Source organism: Cervus elaphus, chromosome X (genome assembly GCF_910594005.1).
Source record: "Cervus elaphus chromosome X, mCerEla1.1, whole genome shotgun sequence".
In the NCBI taxonomy this organism is placed as follows: Eukaryota; Metazoa; Chordata; class Mammalia; order Artiodactyla; family Cervidae; genus Cervus; species Cervus elaphus.
Genome location: NC_057848.1, coordinates 117,451,991 through 117,477,330, shown reverse-complemented (window position 1 = coordinate 117,477,330; position 25,340 = coordinate 117,451,991). Strand labels below are relative to the sequence as shown.

Below are 25,340 nucleotides of genomic sequence, written 5' to 3'. Positions count from 1 at the left end.
TGGGGAAACAATGGAAACAGTGGCTGACTTTATTTTTCTGGGCTCCAAAATCACTGCAGATGGTGATTGCAGCCATGAAATTAAAAGACGCTTACTCCTTGGAAGGAAAGTTATGACCAACCTAGACAGCATATAAAAAGCAGAGACATTACTTTGTCAACAAAGGTCCATCTAGTCAAGACTATGGTTTCTCCAGTGGTCATGTATGGATGTGCGAGTTGGTGTACAAAGAAAGCTGAGCGTCGAAGAATTGATGCTTTTGAACTGTGGTGTTGGAGAAGACTCTTGAGCGTCCCTTGGACTACAAGGAGATCCAACCAGTCCATCCTAAAGGAGATCAGTCCTGGGTGTTCATTGGTAGGACTGATTTTGAAGCTAAAACTTCAATACTTTGGCTGCCTGATGCAAAGAGCTGACTCATTTGAAAAGACCCTGATGCTGGGAAAGTTTGAGGGCAGGAGGAGAAGGGGACGACAGAGGATGAGATGGTTGGATAGCATCACCGACTCAGTGGACATGGGTTTGGGTGGACTCCGGGAGCTGGTGATGGACAGGGAGGCCTGGAGTGCTGCGGTTCATGGGGTCGCAAAGAGTCGGACATGACTGAGCGACTGAACTGAACTGAACTCTCAGATATCACTTCCTAACACTCTTGATCCACACCCAACCTTGATCCACACCAGCATCTTTGCTATTCCTATTATATATCCTTCAGACTAGATTGGCACTATCTGTTCTCTCTGCTCAGAATACTACTAAAATCTACATGGCTCTGTCTCACTTCACTGATGTTGGTGTACTAATGTTAACTTCCCCAAAGAGTCTTCCCTGACCACATTCTCCAAAAGCACAAACCATCACTGTTTACTCTTCTAATCTTGAATTGATTTTCTTTTCTCCACCAAACAGCATGTATTCATTTGTTTCTGGTCTCTTTCCCTCATTAGACTGCAAGCTCCAAGAGAACAGAGATATTACTTTTCTCACTATTGGACCCCCCCCCCACCTAGAAGGTGACCAGCATACAGTTGACCCTCATTTAAGATTTGGTAGATGACTAAATGAATGTATGAATGAGTGCTTGACAACAGAAGGCATCCAAGGCGATGGAGGGAAGGAAGACAATTGAGAATACTAAAGAGAAACAGACTAGCTAAGAATAAATATCTAAGCTGAGGCAGGCAGGAAAATACAAGAGTGGTAAATAACTACAAAAATCAAGATAAACTATGGCTGATTTATATCAATGTATGACAAAACCCACTGAAATGTTGTGAAGTAATTAGCCTCCAACTAATAAAAAAAAAAAAAGAAGAAGAAGAAGAAGAAAAAAAAATCAAGATAAAATAAGAGAGAGCACTTAAGTGTGAGCATGATATGGGGATGTAGGATTTAGGTATCTAAAGCATATAGACCTTCTGTCTTCCAGTCATTTTCAAAGAGCAAGGGCCTCTGAAAAGAGATTCCTGAAAAATACTACCCAAACATAACCTTTGATTTGAATTCCTGAAGTCTTATTTTTCCTACTTTTCATATGTTGAGATGTTGCTCACTCACCTGTGTAACCATGGTCTGAGGATTCCTCCTCTAACATCCACAGTTCTTCCCCTCGCTCCAACTTGAAGATCATCTCTGGTTTGGCCACGCAGAGGCCTGTTAATGGGAAATGGCACAGGACGTGGGCCAGGTTGCCTGAGCTTTAGGGCCTCTGATGGAGGAGAAAGGTGCATCTTCATGAACTGCACAAGGAAGGGTACCCACTGAAACCTTTCACTGGGGGAAGTGAGAACACACACACTCTTCCTGGTGCTCCAAACTGATAAATTATCTGTGATCCCTTGAATCTAGAACTAAAGTATCACTGAACTCTACAAAGGCTTCCCAGGTTATAGCAACCAAGAAAGGAAAAACATGCTACCAGGAGTTAGGTGGACAATAATCCTCACCCACAGATACCAGGTTGCTGTAGTTCTCCAGCATCACATCCCTGTGCATGGTCCTCTGGGCAAGATCCAGTCTGTGCCACTCCTGTCGGGTAAAATCCACAGCCACATCTTCGAATGACACGGATACCTGTAACAACAATCTGCAATGATCAGGATAGAACACCTGGAAAAGATATGTGGGAACTAATTCTTCCAGTAGAGCAGTTTTGAAAGTTGACTAGAAAAAGCTTCACTGGTGTCAACTGAAAAAAATGTACAATGTGAGAGTTGTGAGTTAAGTTTTATTTAGGGCAAAATGAGAACTATAGCTTGGGAGACAGCATTTCAGATAGCTCTTAGGAACTGCTCTGACAAGGAAAGGGGAGGTCAATATATATGTGATTTTGGCGAAGGGGGTACATGCAATCAAGCACACATCTTGGTAGAAGACTGTTCCTAGTCACAAGAGGCAGATGTTTCTGTTAATGATCTTAGTGATTTTCTAGATATGAGAAGATACAAGAAATTGGGTTCAGAACATTTTCTCCTGAAAATATCTATCTGAAGGCCTGCTCTACTAGTTTTTTCCAGAGCACTGATTGTCTCATTCCTGATCTCTGCCCTCAACTCCTTTCAGGATATGCTAAAGGTCAGTGACTACAGTGGCTAGTGACCTAATCCTTATAGAGGCAAAGAACAAGTGACAATCTTTAGCTGGCACTGGAAACCTGACTCTGTCTTGCTTGATACTATCCTTTGGGAGAGAAAAACCCAGAACAGTCCTGCTAGTGTATTAACTTCTCAATTCATGGAGAAAAGACCACTGACTGCTGAGTTAATACTCTGTGTCTGGACCTGTCCTAATTGCTGAGGAAATAGAGTGTCTGCTCTCAACCCAGTAAAGAGACTTGCATAGGTATGCATTGTTTTACAGCACTTTGCTTTATTGTGCTGCAGAGATACCATGTTTTTTCACAAATTGAAGGTTTGTGGGAACCCTGCACTGTCCAGATGATGGTTAGCCTTTTCTAGCAACAGAGTATTTTTTAATTAAGGTATGTACATAGTTTTTTTAGACATGTTATTGCACACTTAATAGACTACAGTATAATGTCAGTGTGACTTTTATATGCACTGGGAAACCAAAAAATTCACGTGACTCACTTTATCGCAATATTTGTTTTATTGCAGTGGTCTGGAAACCAACCTGTAGTATCTCAAAGGTATGCTTGTATATGAACACACCCTTGCCATGAGATGTTACAGGAGCTATGCTGGACATGGACACAAGGTGCAATGGGCTTTTACAAGGGATGGAGTAAGATTACACCTTGTGTTAACAGACTGAACTTCACTTGGGGAGGCAGAGCTTTGAATCCTTAAACAAGTATATAATCTTCCTCACAAATATGGGGCAGTAACATGAAAAAAAGGCAGGAAGACACGAAACATGCAAGATGAGTTAAGAGAACTACATATAGCACAGTATGACAGGAAAATAGTGCTTTGGACAGTGATGAGATAAAGGGCTACAGAGACATTCAGGGTCAGGCAGTGGAGGGATTGCCAACTTTTTTTTCTTTTTTCTAAAGATCATCGATCTCCAAAATACTTGACTATACGATCAGAATATTTTCTGACCCTCCCATAATATATTTACATTTATAAATTACACAGAAGTACTGTCAAGTAAGAGAAAGGGAGAGAATATTACTCCTAGGATAACAGCATGAGCAGCTGAGTTGAGGCTGGTGCCATATATGGTGGTGGTGGTTTAGTTGCTAAGTGGTGTCTGACTCTTGCAACCCCATGGACTGTAGCCCTAGCCTTCCAGGCTCCTCTGTCCTTTCCCAGGCAGTAATACTGAAGGGGTTTGCCATTTCCTTCTCCAGGGATCTTCCCAAGCCAGGGATTGAACCCACTTTGGTGCATTGCAGGGGCTTCCCTGGTGGCGCTGGTGGTAAAGAACCCACCTGCCAATGCAGGAGATATAAGAGATGCTGGTTCAATCCCTGGGTCAGGAAGATCCCCTGGAGGAGGACATGACAACCCACTCCAGTATTCATGCCTGGAGAATCCCATGGACAGAGGAGCCTGGGAGTCTATGGTCCATAGGGTCGCAAAGAGTCGAACACGACTGAAGCGACTTAGCACGCATGCACACTTCTCCACTGCAGGCGGTCTCCAGCACTGCAGGCAGATTCTTTACTGCTGAGCCACTAGGGAAGCCCCAGTGCAATGTACTGAGATTAGCAAAAAAGGAACACAATGGGCTGGCAGAGGGGCAGATTGAGATCGATCTTGGACCTGAGCTGGAGTGTTTATGTCACATACTGATAGAGATGTCCAGCTGGCAGATTAATATATGATGCTGGAGCTCTGAAAGAAGGCTAGGACAGACCAAGGATTTAGAGGCAATAGCATTTCAGTACTAGCTGAAGGCACCATAATAAACTGGATGGCTAAGAGAACACAGAGCTTGAAGAGAGGCATCAAGTGCATGGTCAGTGGGTATACCAACATGACATGAAGATTGAAAAGGAGTTGGGGGGCTCCTGTGGGACAGAGAAAGCCTCTCTTTTCTTTGTCATGGAGTCCTGTTCCAAAGTAAATCCCAGTACCAAAGCTGCAACCTCACAGTAGCAGGCCCCTCAGACTCCAAGGGAGAAGAATCCTCTTCTTTGGCCAGAGGAATAATGTTCTGAAGAGTGTTAGAAGGATCCCCCATTGCCTTTTTTATAACCTCTCACAATTTGGCCCCAAGGGCAAACCTAGTTGTAGAAAGTGAATGCCAGGGTAGAGATGAAAGCCCTAACTGTCCAACTAGAGGAAGGGGAAGCCCTGGGAACAGAGGTGTGGGGAAGATTGCCCTAATAATATAGCTTCAAAATACATGAAGCAAAATTTTAAAAATCTGGAAAAAAAATAGGACAATGCACAAACATGGCTGCCAACCTTTATCACCTCTCTTAGTGATTAAAGGAGCTAACTAGTAGACAAAAAAAATCAACAATGATATAGAAAACTGAACACTACCAATCAACCAATGATTTCGTAAAACATTCCACTCAAAATTGAGAGATTAACTGTTTCTTCAAGAACACATGAAATGTTCACCAAGCTAGACCATATCCAGGATCATAAAAGAAATCCAAAAGCAATCAAAGGGCCCACTGGGTACCAAGGGAAATTGACTTGGAACAATCAACTCTGAGATATATCCTAATTAAAACTACTAGAATTTAAAGACAACGAAAAAAATTCCTCAGGACCTCCAGGCAAAAAAAAAAATTAGATTGGCATCAATTTCTCAAAAACAACATACAAAGCAAGGCAATATAGCAGCTTCAAGAAACTTAAGAAAATACAAATAAAGGAAATTATATCCAGCCAAAGATACCCTTCAAATATCAAGGGTTTTAGGAAAAGTTGTAAATGTGCCAGAATATGTGTGCCTTTCATAAGGAATTTGCTAGAGCTGCACTAATATGGTAGCCACCAACCATATGTGGCTATTTAAATTTTGACTAATTAAAGTGGAAGAAAATTTAAAAGTCAGTTCTTCAGTCACACTAGGCACATTTCCAGTGCTCAGTAGCCACATGTGGTTGGTTACAGTATTAGACAGCACAGATACAGAATATTCCCATCACTACAGGAAGTTTTATTGTATACCACTATACTAAACAATAGGGCTTCCCTGATAGCTCAGTTGGTAAAGGATCCACCTGCAATGCAGGAAACCCCAGTTCGATCCCTGGGTTGGGAAGATCCCCTGGAGAAGGGAAAGGCTATCCACTCCAGTATTCTGGCCTGGAGAATTCCACAGGGTTGCAAAGAGTTGGACATGACTGAGCAACTTTTTTTATATATATATACTAAATAGTGAGCTTCAACCAAAAACAATGAATGGGAAAATTCTGGCAAAAGGACAGACAGTAAGCATTTCATATATTTAACTGCAAAGCTAAGACAAAAAAATAATTTTAAAATGTAACTAAAACTGAACAAGATCATTGTTGTATAGGGAACAGATGAGAGACAAATTAGACAGTAAAAGATTAATAAAGAAAAAAGGAAAAGGGAGGGGATATATGTATACTAATAGCTGATTAACATTGTTGTATAGCAGAAGACAACACAACACTGTAAAGCAATTATCCTCCAATTAAAAATAAATTTTTAAAAAAAGAAAAAAAGATAAACTGGTATAGCCATTATGGAGAACAGCACAAAGGTTCCTCAAATAATTAAACTAGAACTACCATATGATCCATCAGTCCCACTTCTGGGAATATATCTGAAGGAAAGGAAATCACTATCCCAAATATTCACTGCAGCATTATTTGCAATAGCCAAGATATGGAAACAACCTAAGTGTCCATCAACAGATGAATGGATAAAGATCTGGTATATAAACAATGAAATATTCTTCAGTCATGAAAAAGAAGTAAATCCTGCCATTTGCAACAACAGGGATGAACCTGAAGGACATTACACTAAGTGAAATAAGTTAGACAGAAAGACAAACACTGTATGATCTCACTTATATGTGGAATCTAAAAAAAAAGTCAAACTCAGAAGCAAAGAGAGAATGGTAGTCACCAAGGGTATGGGGGAAAGGGGAGAGAGATTGGTCAAAGAGACAAAGTTACATTTATGGAGAATAAATAAAGTCTAGAGATCTAATATACAAGCATGATGACTATACATAATAATACTATACTGAACAATGGAAATATGCTAAGAGAGCAAATTTCAGGTGTACTCATCACACACAAAAAATGGTAACTGTAAGGAGATGATAAGTTAATTAGTTTAACTGCAGTAATCATTTCACTATGTATATGTATAGCAAATCATGTTGTACATCTTAAATATATACAATTTTATAAATAAATATGTAAATAAAAAGATAAAAGGGTTGAGTAAGAATACCACAGAAGGGATAAATACAAAGGTAACCACCAGAATGGTCTTCCCTGGTGCCTTAGACAATAAAGGAGGCTTGGATTTGATTCCTGGGCCAGGAAGATCCCCTGCAGAAGGGAATGGCTACCCACACCTGTATTCTTGCCTGTATCTTGCTTGTATTCTTGCCTGGAGAATCCCATGGTGGGCTACGGTCCAAGGGATCGTAAAGAATCAGACACAACTGAGCAACTAATCACAACCACCAGCATAAAAATACAAACCTTCCTAATTACCAAAAACATTTAGAGGAAACGCTCAATAGAGAAAGAAACAGAGTAAATATAACATTTACACACTGTAATTACATCATAAGATAAAACAAGAAAGTTGAGGACATTTTGTGTTAATTATATTACAAACTGTAATACAAATAAATGTGAATAGGCTTACTTCATCTATTAAAAGAAATAGATTTTCACATTGCCTTGTTAAAGCAAAACCCAACACAATGCTGTATACAAGAGACATGCTTAAAACAGTCTTTCAAAAAGGCTAAAATTAAAGAGATGGACAAAGGTTTACCAAATGAAAATGATATAAAAGCAGGGATTGAAATCCTGATACCAGACAAAGTAGAATTCCAAAAGCAATTATATGAGATAAAGGAGGATACTTTGTAATGTTAAAAGCCCTGTTCACAATGAAGATATAAAAATAAAGATATTTGTAAATTTCTATGCACAAAGTAACACAGCAAAAGCCTACATAAGCTAAAGACTACAGGGATACAAGAAGAAATAGAAGTTTTTTCTAGTGGAAGACTTTTAACATACCATTCATAGAAGTAACCAGATTAAGTAAACAAAAAAGAAATAGGTAATGCTATAAAAGAGCTAATCAATAAGGTGGGACTTGAAGGAGGGGGGAGGAAGGAAAGAAGGAAGGAAGGAAAGAAAGAAAGGGAGAGAAAAAGAAAGAATAAACACTACATCCAGATCATACAGAATATACTTTTTCTCAGGTGTTCATGGAACATTCACAAAGCATGATCATATACTAGCACACACACACAAAAAACAATCTTGGTAAGTTTAAAATAGAAATAAGACAAATAACACTAATTATAATCAATAAAGAAATTTAATAATTAAAAGTTGACAAGCTGATTCTAAAATTAATGAAGAAATAAAACCACATGATTTAGAATAAATGAAGCTATTTTGAAAAAGAAGAAAAAAGTTAGAGGACTTACATTATCTCATTTCAAGATTTACAAAGCTATAGTTTTCAAAACAGTGTAGTATTTTTGTAAAGATATACATGAGACAAAATAGAATTTAGAAATAGATTCACACATATATGATCAATTGATGTCTGACAAAGGTGTCAAGAATATTCAGTGGGGAATGGATACGCTTTTGAACAAATGTCTCTGGAATAATCGATAGTCACATCCAGAAAAACTTCAGAATTCCTATAATTGCCCTCTGCTCTTCCCCAGCAGCTTCCAACCTGGGGGGAGCTCATCTTCCAGTGTCATATCTTTTTGCCTTTTCATACTGTTTATGGGGTTCTCGCAGGAAGAATACTGGAGTGGTTTGCCATTTCCTCCTCCAGTGGACCATGTTTTGTCAGAACTCTTCACAATGACCCGTATATTTTGGGTGGCCCTGCATGGCATGGCTCATAGCTTCACTGAGTTATGCCAGCCCCTTCACCACAACAAGGCTGCGATCCATGAAGGGGAAGGATATTTACTGAATTAAGACTGATTATCTCCAAAAGATGAGATTATGAGGACTTTTCAAATTAAAATTTTTATGTTTCTATTAAGTTAGTGTTTACCAGGTTTCTCCACTATAAAGTTACCAATTTCCCTATGTAATAAGTGAGTAATCTGTAGGAATATACCTTGAAACTATGTAAATACTTTGTTCCTCCTTAAACTTTCATCCAATAGCTTTGGCATCCATCAGTGATTCTTTCTTGGCTCAGTTATTACTAACTACAGTGGTTGCAAAAAGTTATTTTTCTAACTCCATCATTTGTTCCATATTACTATTTGGAGTGCGTGTGTGCTTAGTCGCTCAGTCGTGTCCAACTCTTTGTGACCCCATGAACTGTAGTCCACCAGGCTCCTCTGTCCATGGGATTCTCCAGGCAAGAATACTGGAGTAGGTTGCCATTTCCTTCTCCATACTGTTTGGCACTGGACCTTAAAGAAGAGCTTTCCCCGTCTCCCTCATTCTATCATTTATTATCAGTATGAACTCATGGTTTATCTTAGTCTCTAGCCAGGCTCAACACCCAGATGGGCACCCAAAAGCCATATGGACATATGTAGGTAAATGGTCAGAAGGCAGAGAAGAAACTTTTCTGGGACTCTTTGACATGGAAGAATAATGCAGTGTGATTTCAAAATCTGTTGGTCAAGTCCTAACAAGGGCCACAACAAAGGCTACAGGGATACAACAGTTGATGGAATTAAAGTGAAAGTTTGCAGGAAAATAGGAATATTTGAATAGATTTTAAGTGAAGTACATCTCCTTCATCTAAACGAATTCCTCAGATGGATATTATATGTGACAGGGGAATACTTCTAACTTGTTGTTGTTCAGTCACTCAGTCATGTCCAACTCTTTGCAACCCCATGGACTGTTCTTCACTATCTCCTGGAGTTTGCTCAAACTCAGGTCCGTTGAGTTGATGATGCCATTCAACCATCTCATCTTCTGTCATCCCCTCTTCCTCCTGCCCTCAGTCTCTCCCAGCATCATAGTCTTTTCGAATGAGTCGGCTCTGCATCGGGTGGACAAAGTATTAGAGCTTCAGCTTCAGCATCAGTCCTTCCAATGAATATTCAGGGTTGATTTCCTTTTGAATTGACTGGTTTGATCTCCTTGCTGTCTAAGGGACTCTCAAGAGTCTTTTCAAGCACCACAGTTTGAAAGCATCTATTCTTTGGCGCTCAGCTTTCTTTATAGTCCAACTCTCACATCCATACATGACTACTGAAAAAACCATAGCTTTGACTACATGGTTTGAATTCAGGTGAATTCTTAAATAGGTTTTTAAAATATATATATACCATCAAAAACTAAAAGTGAAGTAAGTACGTATAAGCTCTCTTTTGTTTATTTATTTTACCATGTGCTCTCAGAACCCTCCCTTTTCGCCTGTGTATATCTCCATATTTGCATTTATTTTAGTTGAAGACTCAGTCATCCCTTAGTAATTGGAGTAACTAAAATAGCAAATGTAGTTGCTATTGTGTGTCCCTGGGTGGCACATGAAAAAGGTGGATGGCTCAAGGAGACTAACAGCAGACCATCAATAATTAATTAGTATCACCATAGCATCGGTAGTTCCTAATTTGGTTTCACAGTAGGAAAATACTGAAGCTAAAGGAAACTGGTTCTCAGTGACTGATCCTGCAAATGCTTTTTTCCTTTATCTCAACATAGGAAAAGAGTCAACAGCAGTTTGCTTTCATGCGAGAAGGTCCTAATTTACATTTACTGTACTGCTAAAATGTTATTTGAATTCACCAGCTTCATTCTTCAATTGTCATAATTTAGAAGGGATTTGGACTTGATGCAGGTCCCAAGTATATTTAATAATATACTATACTGATGATAACATGATAATATTAGAAATAGATATTAGATAATATTAGATATCTAATATTAGATAATATTAGAAAATTACTAAGATCAAGCTAAGATTGGCTTAAATGCAATAGTGACACATACAATCAGCAGAGGTTAGTTGATAAATCCAACAAAAATCTAAGGGCCCACTTGAATGGTGAAATTCTTAGGACTACCCTGGGTAGGAGCCACACATGACATTCCATAGGCAACAAAAAATGAACTGCTATTGCCAACCCCTGCTACTAAGAAATGCAGCACCTGAGCAGGTCACTTGGATTATGCAGGATGCATGTTCCACATCTGCAAACATTGCTAGTTCCTCTCTATCAAATGACCCCAAAGAAGGCCATATTTGTATAAGGGCCTGAAAAAAAGTAAGCTATGTCTGAATCGAAAAAAGCAGTAGCTCTCTTACCGTCTTTTGGCATCCTGAACAGAATGTTGCTGACAACAGGCAAAAGTGGAATTCAAAAGGGAAAACTTATGCTAGAAAAAGAAACACTGCTGCAATAATTCGATTCTGTCTTCTTAATGGTTCTTCTTTTCTTTCTTTATAAGTCAGTTCCCTCTGGATGCTCCTGGAGAAAAAGCATGGCTGTTTGCTGCACAGTCAAAAAGATCAACTACATTTATGATGCACTCTCCCATTGGAGCCATTTGCACACTGCTGGAGACAGTACTTTATCCATACTTTGTCTCATCGACACTGATTAGCAATTTCTTATTCAGTAACGCTCCTCCTGCTCAGACTTCTTTGATAACATCATCAGAACCCTCAAACTGTGTACCATCTAGCAACTCAGAGAAAAACAGAACCAGCCAGAAAGGAGTGTCAGAAAAGCAGACAGAAGACCTCAAAAAGGGAGGGAGATAGATTAAGGACTCAATGATGGTCAAGATGAAAACACTTGGAATGCAAATTCCATGTGCATGGACTCCCCATGACAGTGTGAGACTAGTACAATATGCGCAATAAGTATTGCATTTCTCTTACAATTTAATTCATCTGAAATTCTACTGGGATGTAGGATTACTTTATGTTTTCCAACTAGTCTTTATTTTAAAGTGTGTCTTTAATACTGTTTAGTGGATGTGGGTTAAAACTGTCTAATTCAGAAAAGCCAAGAGATAAAATAAGGAATGGGTTGTGAAGCCCTTACATATAGCAATCAACTGTTAGAAGCCTAAAGAATCTAAAGGTCTTATATGTAAAATAGATAAACAAGGTCCTACTGTATAGCAAAGGAAACTATATTCAATATCTTATAATAATGCAATCTTGTAATGAAAAAGTATATATATATATAATATATATACGTGAAACTGAATCACTTTGCTATACATCAGAAACTAACACAATATTGTAAATCAACTTCAATTATTACTTATCTATTTATAACAATAGATTTTTAAATTTTATTTATTTATTTTTGGCTGTGCTTTGTGTGGGCTTTCTCTCATTGCGGTGAGCAGGGACTACTCTTCGTTGTGGTATGTGGGCTTCTCATTGTGGTGGCTTCTCTTGTTGCAGAGCACAGGCTCTAGGCACGTGGGCTTCAGTAGTTGCAGCACACAGGCTCAGTAGTTGCACCTTGTGGGCTCTAGGGAATGAACTCAGTGGTTTTGAAACATGGACTTAGTTGCTACGCAGCATGTGGAATCTTCCCAGACCAGGGATCAAACCTATGTCCTCTGCACTTGCAGGCAAATTCTGATCCTCTGCACCACCAGGGACGTCCTATACTTCAATTTTTTAAAAAAAGAATCTAAAGGTCTGACACAATTACCTTCCATCAGCTTTCTTATGGAGTATTTTATGTACCAAGTATCCCTGTGCTCTCAGATATCATGCTTTGTTTAGAAATATTTTGGTCAAAAATGCTTAAGCCCATACAAAGAAACTGGTATACCACTGAGTAATTTGACTTTGGGTCAGATGAGTTAATTAACCAATCAGAGGATAATTTATGCTCAGCATTTCTCCTGCAATGCAGGAGACATGGTTTGACCCCTGATCTGGCAAGGTCCCCGGAGAAGGCAATGGCAACCCACTCCAGTATTCTTGCCTGGGAAACCTTATGGACAGAGGAGACTGGCAGGCTATGGTCCATGGAGTTGCAACAGTCAGACAAGACTTAGTGACTAAACAACAACAATGAATAATTCTGCACTTATAACTTAGATGAAATGAAGCAATTCATAAAAAAAAACACAAATAAACACAAGTCATCCAATATGAAACGGATAATTTGACTAGCCCTATAACTATTAAGGAAAATTTATCCATAATTTAAAACTCACCAAAGAATCTACAAATAGTGGGTCTATGATATGTATTTTATAACTGATTCACTTTGCTGTACAGCAGAAACTAACACAACATTTTAAAGCAATTATACTCCAATAAAAATTTTAAAAAATAAAAAAATGAAACTCAACCCCAAAAAAAGGTATCTCTGGCCAAACGGTTTCCCTGAAGAATTTTACCAAATTTTTAACAAAAAATTAACACAACTACATAATCTCTTGCAGGAAACAAAAGAGGAAATAACTCTTTCAAAATCATTCAATGAAGCGAGTATTTTCCTTGAATAGGTAAAAAGAGGCCCCCAAAAGATATCCACATCCTAATCCTTGGAAGCCATCAATATCACCTTATATGGCAAAAATATAAAGGTCTTTGCAGATGTGATTAAGAATCTTCAGATAAGGAGAGTATCTTGGATTATCCATGTGGCTTCTAAATGTAATCACAAATATCCTTTAGGAGAAGGAGGCCAAAGAAGATCTGATGCACACAGAAAGCAGTGATGTGAAGACAGTAGAGAGAGATTTGAGGATGCTGACCACGAAAAATGAAGGGATGAAGCCACAAGCCAAGGGATAGTTGCAGCCCCCAAAGGCTAGAAGAGGCAGGGAACAGATCCCCCAGAGCCTCTGCAGGGAGTAAGCCCTTGCGACACCTTGATTTGGGCCCAGTGATGCTTATTTTGGATTTCTGGCCTTCAAAAACTATGAGAGGATAAATTTCTACTGTTTTAAGCCACTAAGTTTGTGGTAATTTGTTGCAGCAGCCACATGAAACTAACACATTCCCTGATTACAAAATCAGATAAATATAGTACAAAAAACAAAACTACATACCCATAGCACTCATGAATATAGAGGCAACAATTCTTAACAAAATATTAGCAAATATAATTCATTAATATATTAAAGGAATTATACATCATGACCAACTAGGGTTTATTCCAGGGATGCAAGACAGGTTCAATATTCAAAAACCAATCCATGAAATCCACCATATTAACAGGAGTTTTTAAATTAAAGATATAGATATATATATATATATATATATATATATTTTATTATTAAGTTTGAGATTCTTTTTTATCTTTTAATTGAAAGATAATTGCTTTACAGAATTGTGTTGGTTTCTACCAAATATCAACATGAATCAGCCATAGGTATACATATGTCCCCTCCCTCTTGAACCTCCCTCCCATCTCCCTCCCCACCTCACCCTTTAACAGGATTTTAAAAATCACATGATCAAAAAAAAAAAAAATCACATGATCATATCAATCAATATAGGAAAAACACTTGAAGAAATACAACATTCACTCCTGCAAAAACCGGAATAGAAATAGAAATACAGAGAAACCACCTCAATTTGATAAAGTGCATCTAAAACAAAACTACAGGTAACATTATATTGGGTTGGCCAAAAAGTCCATTTGAGTTTTTCCGTAATAAAATTTTGACCAACCCAATACTTCATGGTAAAAGACTGAAGACCAAGAACAAGACAAGAATGTCCATTCTCATGACTCTTATTTAATATAGTGCTGGAAGTTCTAACCAGTGCAAGGCAAGAAATTAAAAGGCATACATAATAAAAAGGAAGAAATTAAACTTTTCCTATTTTCAGATGACAAGGTCATAGGAAGCACAGAAAACCACACAAAAACCAAGTGTATTTTTATATGTTAGCAATGAAAATGTGGACTTCAAAGCAAAAAAATATGAAACCATTGATAATTACTCAGAAGTATGAAATGCTTAATTATAAATCTAACAAAATCAAAAAAGCAAGACATAAGTACTACAACACACTGGCTATGTTGAAAAAGAAGAACAACACTGGAGGCATCACAGTATTCAATTTCAAACACTTGAACAATGAGGGACTGGAGTATCAATGCACTGTGCAGTTGAAAATCCCTGTAGAATTTACAGTTGGTCCACTGTAAACTTGGTTCCCCCTTACTCCCAGTTTCTCTGTTTCCAGAGATTCAACTAATTGTGGATTGTGTAGTACTGTAGTATTTACTGTTGAAAATAATCCACTTATAAGTGGACCTACACCATTCAAACCTGTGTTGTTCAAGGGTCAACTGTATATTACAAAGCTATGATAGTCAAAAACAGTATGGGAGAAAACTATAATTCAAAAAGATACATGCACCCCAATGTTCACTGCAGCACTACTTACAATAGCCAAGACATGAAAGCAAACTAAATATCCACTGACAGATGAATGGATAAATAAGATGTGGTATATATAAAATGGAATATTACACAGCCATGAAAAAGAATGAGATAATGTCATTTGCAACAATATGGATGCACCTAGAGGTTATCATACTAACTTAAGTAAGCCAAAGACAAATATCATATGATATCACTTATATGTGGAATCTGAAAAAAAAAAAAGATACAGGGAGTTCCCTGGTTGCCTAGTGGTTAGGACTCAGCACTTTCACTGCCATGGCCTGGGTTCAATCCCTGGTTGGGGACCTGAGATCTTCCAAGCCTTGTGGCATGGCAAAAAAAATAGATACAAATGATCTTATTTACAAAACAGAAACAGACTCACAGACATAGAAAACAAACTTATGGTTACCAAAGAGGAAAGAGGGGAAGGGATAAATTAGAAGTTTAGGATTAAAACAGATAACCAATAAGGGCCTACTGTATAGCACAGGGAACTATACTCAGTATTTTGAAATAACTTATAAGGGGAAAGAATCTGAAAAAAATTATATATATTTATACACACACACACATATATAACTGAATCGCTGTGCTGTACACCTGAAACTAACACAATATTGTAAATCAACTGCACTTCAATTAAAAAATAAAAATTAAATAAATAAATTTAGTGAATAAAAAAAACCAGTATGGTACTGGTATAAAAACAGACACAAACAACAACAGAACAGAATAGAGAGCCCAGAAATAAACCCATACATACATGGTGAATTAATTCATGACAAAGAAGCCAAGAATATGTAATGGGAAAAGAACAATATCTCCAAAAAATAGTGTTAGGAAAACTGGACAGCCACATGCAAAACAATGAAATTTTAGAGCACTATCTTACACCATACAAAAAATTAACTTGAAATGGATTAAAGAGTTGAATGTAAGACCTGAAACCATAAAAACTAGAATGTATGAGCAGTAAGCTCTCTGACATCAGTCTTGGCAATGATTTTTTTTGGATCTGACTCCAAAAGCGAAGGTAATAAAAGCAAAAATAAACACGTGGGACTACATCAAACTAAAATTCTTCTGCACAGCAAAGGAAACTATCAACAAAATGAAAAGGCAACCTACTGAATGGGAAAAAACATTTGCAAATCGCATATCTGATAAGGGGTTAATATCCAAAATATACAAAGAACTCATATAACTCAATAGCAAAAAACAAACAATCCAATTTAAAAAGGGACAAAGGATCTGAATAGACATTTTTCCAAAGAAGTCATGCAGATGACCAATAGGTACATGAAAAAATGCTTAACATCACTGATCATCAATGAAATGCAAATCAAAACCACAGTGAGCTGTCACCTCACACCTCTTAGGATGCCAAATATTATCAAAAGGACAACAAATAACAAGCGTTGGCGAGGACATAGAGAAAAGAGAACCCTTGTGCACCATTGGTGAGAATGCAAATTGGTGCAGTCACTATGTGAAACAGTATGGAGATACTTCAAAAAATTAAAAATGGAACAACCATATGATCCAGCAATTCCATTACTGGGTATTTATCTGAAAAAAAATGAAAATACTAACTTGAAAAGATACCTGTACTCCCATGTTCACTGCAGCATTATTTACAATAGGCAAGATATGGAAGCAACCTAAGTGTCCACCCAAAAGGTGAATGGATAAAGAAAACATGAGATAGATATAGATATATACACATACACAAAGAAATATTATTCAGTCATGAGCAAGAAGGACATCTTGCTGTTTGCAACAACTTGGATGGGCTCTGAGGGCATTATGCTAAGTGAAATAAGTAGGACAGAGAATGATAAATAGTGTATGATCTCACTTATATGTGGAACCTAAAACAAAAAAACCAAAACAACAACCAAGCTCATAGATTTAGAGAACAGGTTTGTGGTTGCCAGAGGTGAGAGGAGGGGGTAATATGCATGAAGGGCATCAAAAGGCACAAATTTTCAGCTAAAAATAAATAAGTCATGGGGATGTAATGTACAGCATGGTGACTATAGACAATAATATTGTTGTATTGCATATCTGAAAGCTGTATGGTGATGGATGTCAACTAGACTTATGGTGATCATTTAACAGTACATACAAATATCAAATCATTATGCTGTACATCTGAAACTAATATAATATTGTAAGTCACTTATACCTCAATTTAAAAATAAATAAGTAAAAGTGTGGTATTGGTAAAAATGTACAAATTTATCAATGGAACAAATAGAGAGCAAGGAAATAGAACCACACAAAAATAGACTACTGATCTTTGACAAAGAAACAAAGGCAATTCAATGGAGAAAGGATAGACTTTTCAATAAATGGCACTGAAACACTTCAATATCCACACACACACAAAAAAAATCCAGACCAAGTCCTTACAACTTTCACAAAAATTAACTCTAAATGGATCTTAGACCTATTTGCAAAATGCAAAAATGTAAAACTTCTGCAAAATAGGGAGTTCCCTGGTGGCCTAGTAGTTAGGACTCCAGGCTTTCACTGCTGTGGCCCAGGTTCAATCCCTGGTCAGGGAAATGAGATCCTGTAAACTGCATGGTGCAGCCAAAAAGAATGAAAGAAAGAAAACTGCAAATAACAGGAGAAAGTCTAAGTGACTTTGGGTTTGGCAATGTTTTAAAATATAACACCAAATGTACATTACATGAAAGAAAAACTGACAAGTTGGACTTTACTAAAATTAAAAAATTCTGCTCTTTAAAAGGCACTGTTAAGAGAATAGAGACATGCCCAGAACAGGAGCAAATATTTGCAAAACACATATCTGATAAAGGACTTGTATTTAAAATATATCAATACAAAGAACTTCTAAAATCAACAATAAGAAAACATACAATCCCATTAAAAATATGCAAAAGATGTGAATAGACACTTGACCAAAGAAGATATACAGATGTGAAATAAACATGTAAAACCATGTTCAACATCATTTTTCATTAGGGAATTTCAAATTAAAACAATGAGTTACAACTACACATTTATTAGAATGGTTAAAATCCAAAAAACTGATAATACCAAAAGCTGGCAAAGATGTGTAACAACAAGAATGTTCATTTATTATTGGTAAAAATGAAAATGGTGAAAAACTTTGAAGACAGTTTGGCAGCTTCTTACAAAGTCTTATCATATGACCTACAACTGCACTCTGAGTTATTTACCCAAATGAACTGAAAACTTCTGTACATACATGTTTTAGCAGCTTTATTCATTATCACCTGAAACTGGGAACAACCAAGATGTCCTTCAATAGGTGAATGGGTAAGCAAATTGTGGTACATCCCTCCAATGGAATATTATTCAGTGATAAAAAAAATGGAGGAACCTTAAATGCAAATTGCTAAGTGAAAGAAGCCAATCTGAAAAGGCCACAGACAATACAATTCCAAATACATGACATTTTAGAAATGGCAAAACTATGGAGACAGTAAAAAAAAGTCAGTGATAACCAGAGTTTCAGGCAGAGGGAGAGGAAAGATGAATAGCTAAGCACAGATGAAACTGTCGTGTATGAACTGTAATGATGGAAACATGTCCTTAAGAGCTGGACTGTGAAGAAAGCTAAGCACCGAAAAATTGATGCTTTTAACTGTGGTGCTGGAGAAGACTCTTGAGAGCCCCTTGGACTGCAAGGAGATCCAACCAGTCCATCCTAAAGGAGATCAGTCCTGGGTGTTCACTGGAAGGACTGATGCTGAAGCTGAAACTCCAATACTTTGGCCACCTCATGCGAAGAGTTGACTCACTGGAAAAGACCCTGATGCTGGGAGGGATTGGGGGCAGAAGGAGAAGGGGGCGACAGAGGATGAGATGGCTGGATGGCATCACCAACTTGATGGACATGAGTCTGAGTAAACTCCAGGAATTGGTGATGGACAGGGAGGCCTGGCGTGCTGCGATTCATGGGGTAGAAAAGAGTCGGACACAACTGAGCGACTGAACTGAACTGAATAGAATATGCAACACAAAGAGTGACCCATACTGTAAACTGTTGAATAATAACATATCAACATTGGTTTATTTAACAAATGTACCACACTAATGCTATCACCTCAATTATTTTGTAAATCTAAAACTGTACTAAAAATTAGGTCACTTAATTACTTTAACACTCTTAGCATATAATCCAGCAATGGCACTCACGTTCATTCATCTGATACAAAAACCTTACACAATCATAGCATCCTTATTTGTAACAGCCAAAAACTGGAAATAACCAAGATATCCTTCAACTATTGACTGGTTAAGCAAACTGCAATAAATCCATACCACTGAATGTTATTCAGCAATAAAAAGGAACAAGCTATTCATATATGCAACAATCTGGATGAATCTCCAGAGAATTATCTGAATAAAAAACAGCCAGTCCCAAAAGGTTACATACTGTATGATTCTATTTATATAACACTTGAAATAACAAAACTATAGAACTGGAGCACAGATTATGGGTTGCCAGGGGTTAAGGAGGGAGAGCAGGAGAAGGGAAATGGGCATGGCTATTAAAGTGCAACAGGATGGAAATGTTCTATGTCAATATCCTGGTTGTGATATTGTACCAAGATTTTACAAGATGTTATGATGGGGGAAACTGGGTAAATTGAATCTACAGTTCACTTCAGTCGCTCAGTCAGGTCCAACTCTTTGCGACCCCATGGACTGCAGCACACCAGGCTTCTCTGACCATCACCAACTCCTGGAGCTTACTCAAACTCATGTCCATTGAGTCGGTGATGCCATCCAACCATCTCATCCTCTGTCATCCGCTTCTCCTTCCCATCTTCAATCTTTCCCAGTATCAGGGTCTTTTCCAATGAGTCAGCTCTTCGCATCAGGTGGCCAAAGTATTGGGGTTTCAGCTTCAGCATCAGTCCTTCCAATGAATATTCAGGACTGATGTCCTTTAGGATTGACTGGCTTAATCTCCTTGGAGTCCAAGGGATGCTCAAGAGTCTTCTCCAACACCACAGTTCAAAAGCATCAGTTCCTCAGTGCTCAGCTTACTTTATGGTCCAACTCTCACATCCATACATGACTACTGGAAAAACCATAGCTTTGACTATACGGACCTTTGTCCGTAAAGCAATGTCTCTGCTTTTTAATATGCTGTCTAGGTTGGTCATAACTTTCCTTCCAAGGAGTAAGCGTCTTTTAATTTCATGGCTGCAGTCACCATCTACAGTGATTTTGGAGTCCAAAAAAGTAAAGTCTGTCATTGTGTCCATTGTTTCCCCATCTATTTGCCACAAAGTGATAGGACCAGATGCCATGATCTTAGTTTTCTGAATGTTGAGTTTTAAGCCAACCTTTTCACTCTCCTCACGTTCATCAAGAGGCTCTTTAGTTCTTCTTCGCTTTCTGCCATAAGTATGGTGTCATCTGCATATTAGCGGTTATTGATATTTCTCCAGGCAATCTTGATTCCAGCTTGTGCTTCATCCAGTCCAGCATTTCTCATGATGTACTCTGCATAGAAATTAAATAAGCAGGGTGACAATATACAGCCTTGACATACTCCTTTCCTGATTTGGAACCAGCCTGTTTTTCCATGTCCAGCTCTAACTGTTGCTTCTTGACCTGCATACAGATTTCTCAGGAGGCAAGTCAAGTGATCTGGTATTCCCATCTCTTTCAGAAGTTTCCACAGTTTGCTGTGATTCACACAGTCAAAGGCTTTGGCATAGTCAATAAAGCAGAAGCAGATGTTTTTCTGGAACTCTCTTGCTTTTTTGATGATCCAACGGATGTTGGCAACTTGATCTCTGGTTCCTCTGCCTTTTCTACAATTATCTCAAAATTAAAGTATGTCTAAACAGTATGGTACTGGCACAAAGAAAGAAATATAGATCAATGGAACAGAATAGAAAGCCCAGAGATAAATCCACGAACCTATGGACACCTTATCTTCGACAAAGGAGGCAAGGATATACAATGGAAAAAAGACAATCTCTTTAATAAGTGGTGCTGGGAAAACTGGACAACCACTTGTAAAAGAATGAAACTAGAACACTTTCTAACACCATACACAAAAATAAACTCAAAATGGATTAAAGATCTAAATGTAAGACCAGAAAGTATAAAACTCCTAGAGGAGAACATAGGCAAAACCCTCTCCAACATAAATCACAGCAGGATCCTCTATGACCCACCTCCCAGAATATTGGAAATAAAAGCAAAAATAAACAAATGGGACCTAATGAAACTTAAAAGCTTTTGCACAACAAAGGAAACTATAAGCAAGGTGAAAAGACAGCCCTCAGATTGGGAGAAAATAATAGCAAATGAAGCAACAGACAAAGGACTAATCTCAAAAATATACAAGCAACTCCTGAAGCTCAATTCCAGAAAAATAAATGACCCAATCAAAAAATGGACCAAAGAACTAAACAGACATTTCTCCAAAGAAGACATACAGATGGCTAACAAACACATGAAAAGATGCTCAACATCACTCATTATCAGAGAAATGCAAATCAAAACCACAATGAGGTACCATTACACGCCAGTCAGGATGGCTGCTATCCAAAAGTCTACAAGCAATAAATGCTGGAGAGGGTGTGGAGAAAAGGGAACCCTCTTACACTGTTGGTGGGAATGCAAACTAGTACAGCCACTATGGAGAACAGTGTGGAGATTTCTTAAAAAACTGGAAATAGAACTGCCATATGACCCAGCAATCCCACTCCTGGGCATACACACCAAGGAAACCAGATCTGAAAGAGACACGTGCACCCCAATGTTCATCACATCATTGTTTATAATAGCCAGGACATGGAAGCAACCTAGATGCCCATCAGCAGATGAATGGATAAGGAAGCTGTGGTACATATACACCATGGAATATTACTCAGCCATTAAAAAGAATTCATTTGAATCAGTTCTAATGAGATGGATGAAACTGGAGCCTATTTTACAGAGTGAAGTAAGCCAGAAAGATAAAGAACATTACAGTATACTAACACATATATATGGAATTTAGAAAGATGGCAATGCTAACCCTATATGCAAAACAGAAAAAGAGACACAGATGTACAGAACAGACTTTTGGACTCTGTGGGAGAAGGCGAGGGTGGGATATTTCGAGAGAACAGCATTGAAACATGTGTATTATCTATAGTGAAACAGATCACCAGCCCAGGTTGGATGCATGAGACAAGTGCTCGGGCCTGGTGCACTGGGAAGACCCAGAGGGATTGGGTAGAGAGGGAGGTGGGAGGGGGGATCGGGATGGGGAATACATGTAAATCCATGGCTGATTCACGTCAATGTATGACAAAACCCACTACAATATTGTAAAGTAATTAGCCTCCAACTAATAAAAATAAATGAAAAAAAAATAAAATCTGTCTAAAGTAAAAAAATTTTGTCTAAAAAATTAAAAAAAGAGAAAAATGGGAAAAGTAGGCGCCTCTTACTTACCTCAAACGATCCACCAGGTTGTCCTGGAACCAGGGCAGGAAACCTCTGGGGTGATTTCCCATTAGCTGGCATGTTCACTCTGGATACCAGTCCACCTTCCAAAGCTGGAGAGGTGTATGTATATGGGCTGCAGTCAAAATAAATGGAAGATCCTGCAGCCTCCATTAAGGGGAAAGCTCAACAGCTCCATAGAGATACCAACAAATCCTAAAAGGACAGTATCCATGTCATCAATGTCATTCCACATTCACCCCACAAATTTCAGCAATTCCCTCTCTGAGCATTATTCAGGGCAGATTATGGAAATAATTATGATACTTGGAGTCAAATTAATGAGCTCAAAGGGGTGCTTCACATTTTACCCGACAAGCCTATCCCTCAATTCCAGGTTCAAGGCAGATCTGGGTTTGAGGAGAAGGTAGACCTGAGGCAAGTGAATGGTGCTGAAGTCCCATGAGATAGGCAGAGGAAGGACTTGTCCATGGGGTCCTGGTGGGTGACTGTGGAAGCAGAAAACCTGGAAACTTGGTAATCTAAATGAAAGGGATCTCTTTTGCCTACTTTAATTATTTCGCCATTCTGGGTGAAAAATCTCTCTTAAATTCTTCTACAAGGGGACTTCCCTGGTGGTCCAGTGTTTAAGAATCTGCCTGCCAATGCAGAGGACACAGGTTTGATCCCTGGTCAGGGAACTAAGATCCAACATACCCTGGAGCAACTAAGCCCATGCACTGCAAGTACTGAGCTGGCACCCATGCCCACGTGACACAACAAAGATCCTGTGTGCCACAACTAAGACCTGAAGCAGCCAAATAAATAAAAATAAATTAAAAAATATTCTACAGGGAAGTTCTCAGCCTGTTCTTTCTAGAAGATGGTTCAACATTAGTAATATTTATTAAATCAACAAATTAGAGGGGGAGGAAACACACTGCTTTTAACTTACACCAAGAAAAAGGCATTTGACACAAGTCAGCAGTCATTACTAATAAAAACTCACAATTAGGGAAGAAGCAAATCACTTAAATATCACAAAAATCATTTACAAAAAAATAGCTCTGAAATACTATGCTAAAAAGTAAAATGATGAAGCAACTGCCATTAAAATTAGTAAAAAGATAGGGATGGCCAATACAATTCAAAATTTTCCTGACTCTAGCACACACGAAAGATGAAATAATCAGAATAAATATTGCAAAGAAATGAAAATATAGCTCTCTTTGTCAGTGATATGATTTTATACATAGAAAACCTACCAGACTCTACCAGAATTCATAGGGTAATTTGATACAGGACTGGATACAAGATAAAATTATAAGAGCAGATAGTTTTTTTCTGTTTAATAACAATAATCACAAGAAAACAGAAAAAACCATTAATAATAAGAAAAATATAAAAGTATGTAAAATAAACAGGAGCTATATTTTAAAATTTTTAAATTAAAAAAACTGATATAGTCACAGACAAAAAGATTTAATTAAAATGGATGAAAAGATTTAATTACAATGTCAACCCTCCCAAAAGCATTATAACAAAGAATAAATGAAAAAGAAAAATTAAACATAAAGCTCAATAATAATAAGATGTTGTCTAGAACACTTTGCAGAATGCAGCTAAAGAGATTCTTAAAAGGGAAATTCATGCTCTTAAATGTTTTTTAACAAAGAAAGGTTGAACATTAATGAATTAACAACCAATTTAAGAAGTTAGATAAAAGAGAAAATAGTACAATTAGAAGGAATTACGGAAACTGAAAACAGAGGTACATCAGGGAGGATCAACAATACCAAAAGGTGGTTCTTGGGAAGCGCTAATAAAACTAGCAAATCTCTGGGGAGACTAAGGAAAACATCTAAACACACATGCACTATTAGGACTTGACAACAAGATGCAGCAAAGAATCTAAAAACTGACTACCTAAGAAGCCTCCATCCCTGACCTGCTAGATTCTCATTCATCAGACTCTTTAATTCCCCACCAACTGACCCCACAAACTGACAGTCTGCAACTCCCCAGAGCCAACAAAGCCATCACCTCAAAATCACTGATGACTGTCAGTGATTACGCCACAAACCCTCGTGTACTCACTCACTTTAGTGCCGCGCGCCAACAAGACTTAAAACAGTCGGAGGGCCACTTCCGTTTCCTGTCCTCACCTCTGCCACTGCCCCTTCTGGGGGTGTTAATTTCGCACACAATCAAACAAGAGCTCTAAGACTGTGGTCAACTCACTCTGAACAATGTGCAGTTAGAGATCTGCAGAGACTTGAACCAAGAGCTGCGGTGACGGGCGAGGAACATGGCTGCGCCGAGGTGTTCCACTATGAGGGCCGCCATCTTAGCGTCCATTCCGTACAGCGGGCTGTTCCATAGAGGACGATGGCGGGGGGCGTCGCTCATGCGTAGAAACTTTCTGAAGGCCAGGTTTCAGGAGAAACTGGCTTTTGGAACTGGGTTCTATAGGTCTGTGCAAAGTTTACAGAAGCAGAAGTTTCAAACTGCATCCCAGGGGAAAGGGAGATGTGTCCAGATCTTCCAGGGAGGTACCACTAAGAAGGGGGAAGAAAGGCAGGATCACAGTTTCCTCTTGGGAGATATCACTGGACGAGAGAAGGAGTCAGGGTGGTACAATCCCCTCCTTGAGGATACCACTGGTAAGAGGGGGGAAAGTCAGGTCCCCTCCTGGGCAATACCACTGTAGAAGAGAGAGGAGGAGTCAAGGTGGTACAGTCTCCTTTTAACGTATTGTGGAATTGATATCAAGAAGTGTTTGATCCCTTCAATTTTCATTACCCCACAAAAATGGTTGTAGCTAGGAATAATATTACTAGTCTTTGATATAGATAACTAATGTTTTTCAGAAAATTATCAATAGAAAGACATT

General features: G+C 38.2%; 1 protein-coding gene across 2 annotated transcripts in view; it reads right to left on the bottom strand.

Annotated features, from left to right (window-relative positions):
• Positions 1–25,021, bottom strand: part of ZNF157 (zinc finger protein 157) — a 29,374-nt gene extending 4,353 nt beyond the window's left edge. For both annotated transcript variants that reach the window (XM_043897587.1, XM_043897588.1), the window contains exons 1-4: positions 24,689–25,021; positions 22,457–22,663; positions 1,947–2,073; positions 1,558–1,653 (exon numbers count right to left, since the gene is read on the bottom strand). In XM_043897587.1, the coding sequence (XP_043753522.1) occupies positions 1,558–1,653; positions 1,947–2,073; positions 22,457–22,621 (388 nt within the window). In that variant the 5' untranslated portion in view covers positions 22,622–22,663; positions 24,689–25,021. The remainder of the gene's footprint in view (positions 1–1,557; positions 1,654–1,946; positions 2,074–22,456; positions 22,664–24,688) is intronic.
• Between the last annotated feature and the right edge of the window lie 319 nt (positions 25,022–25,340).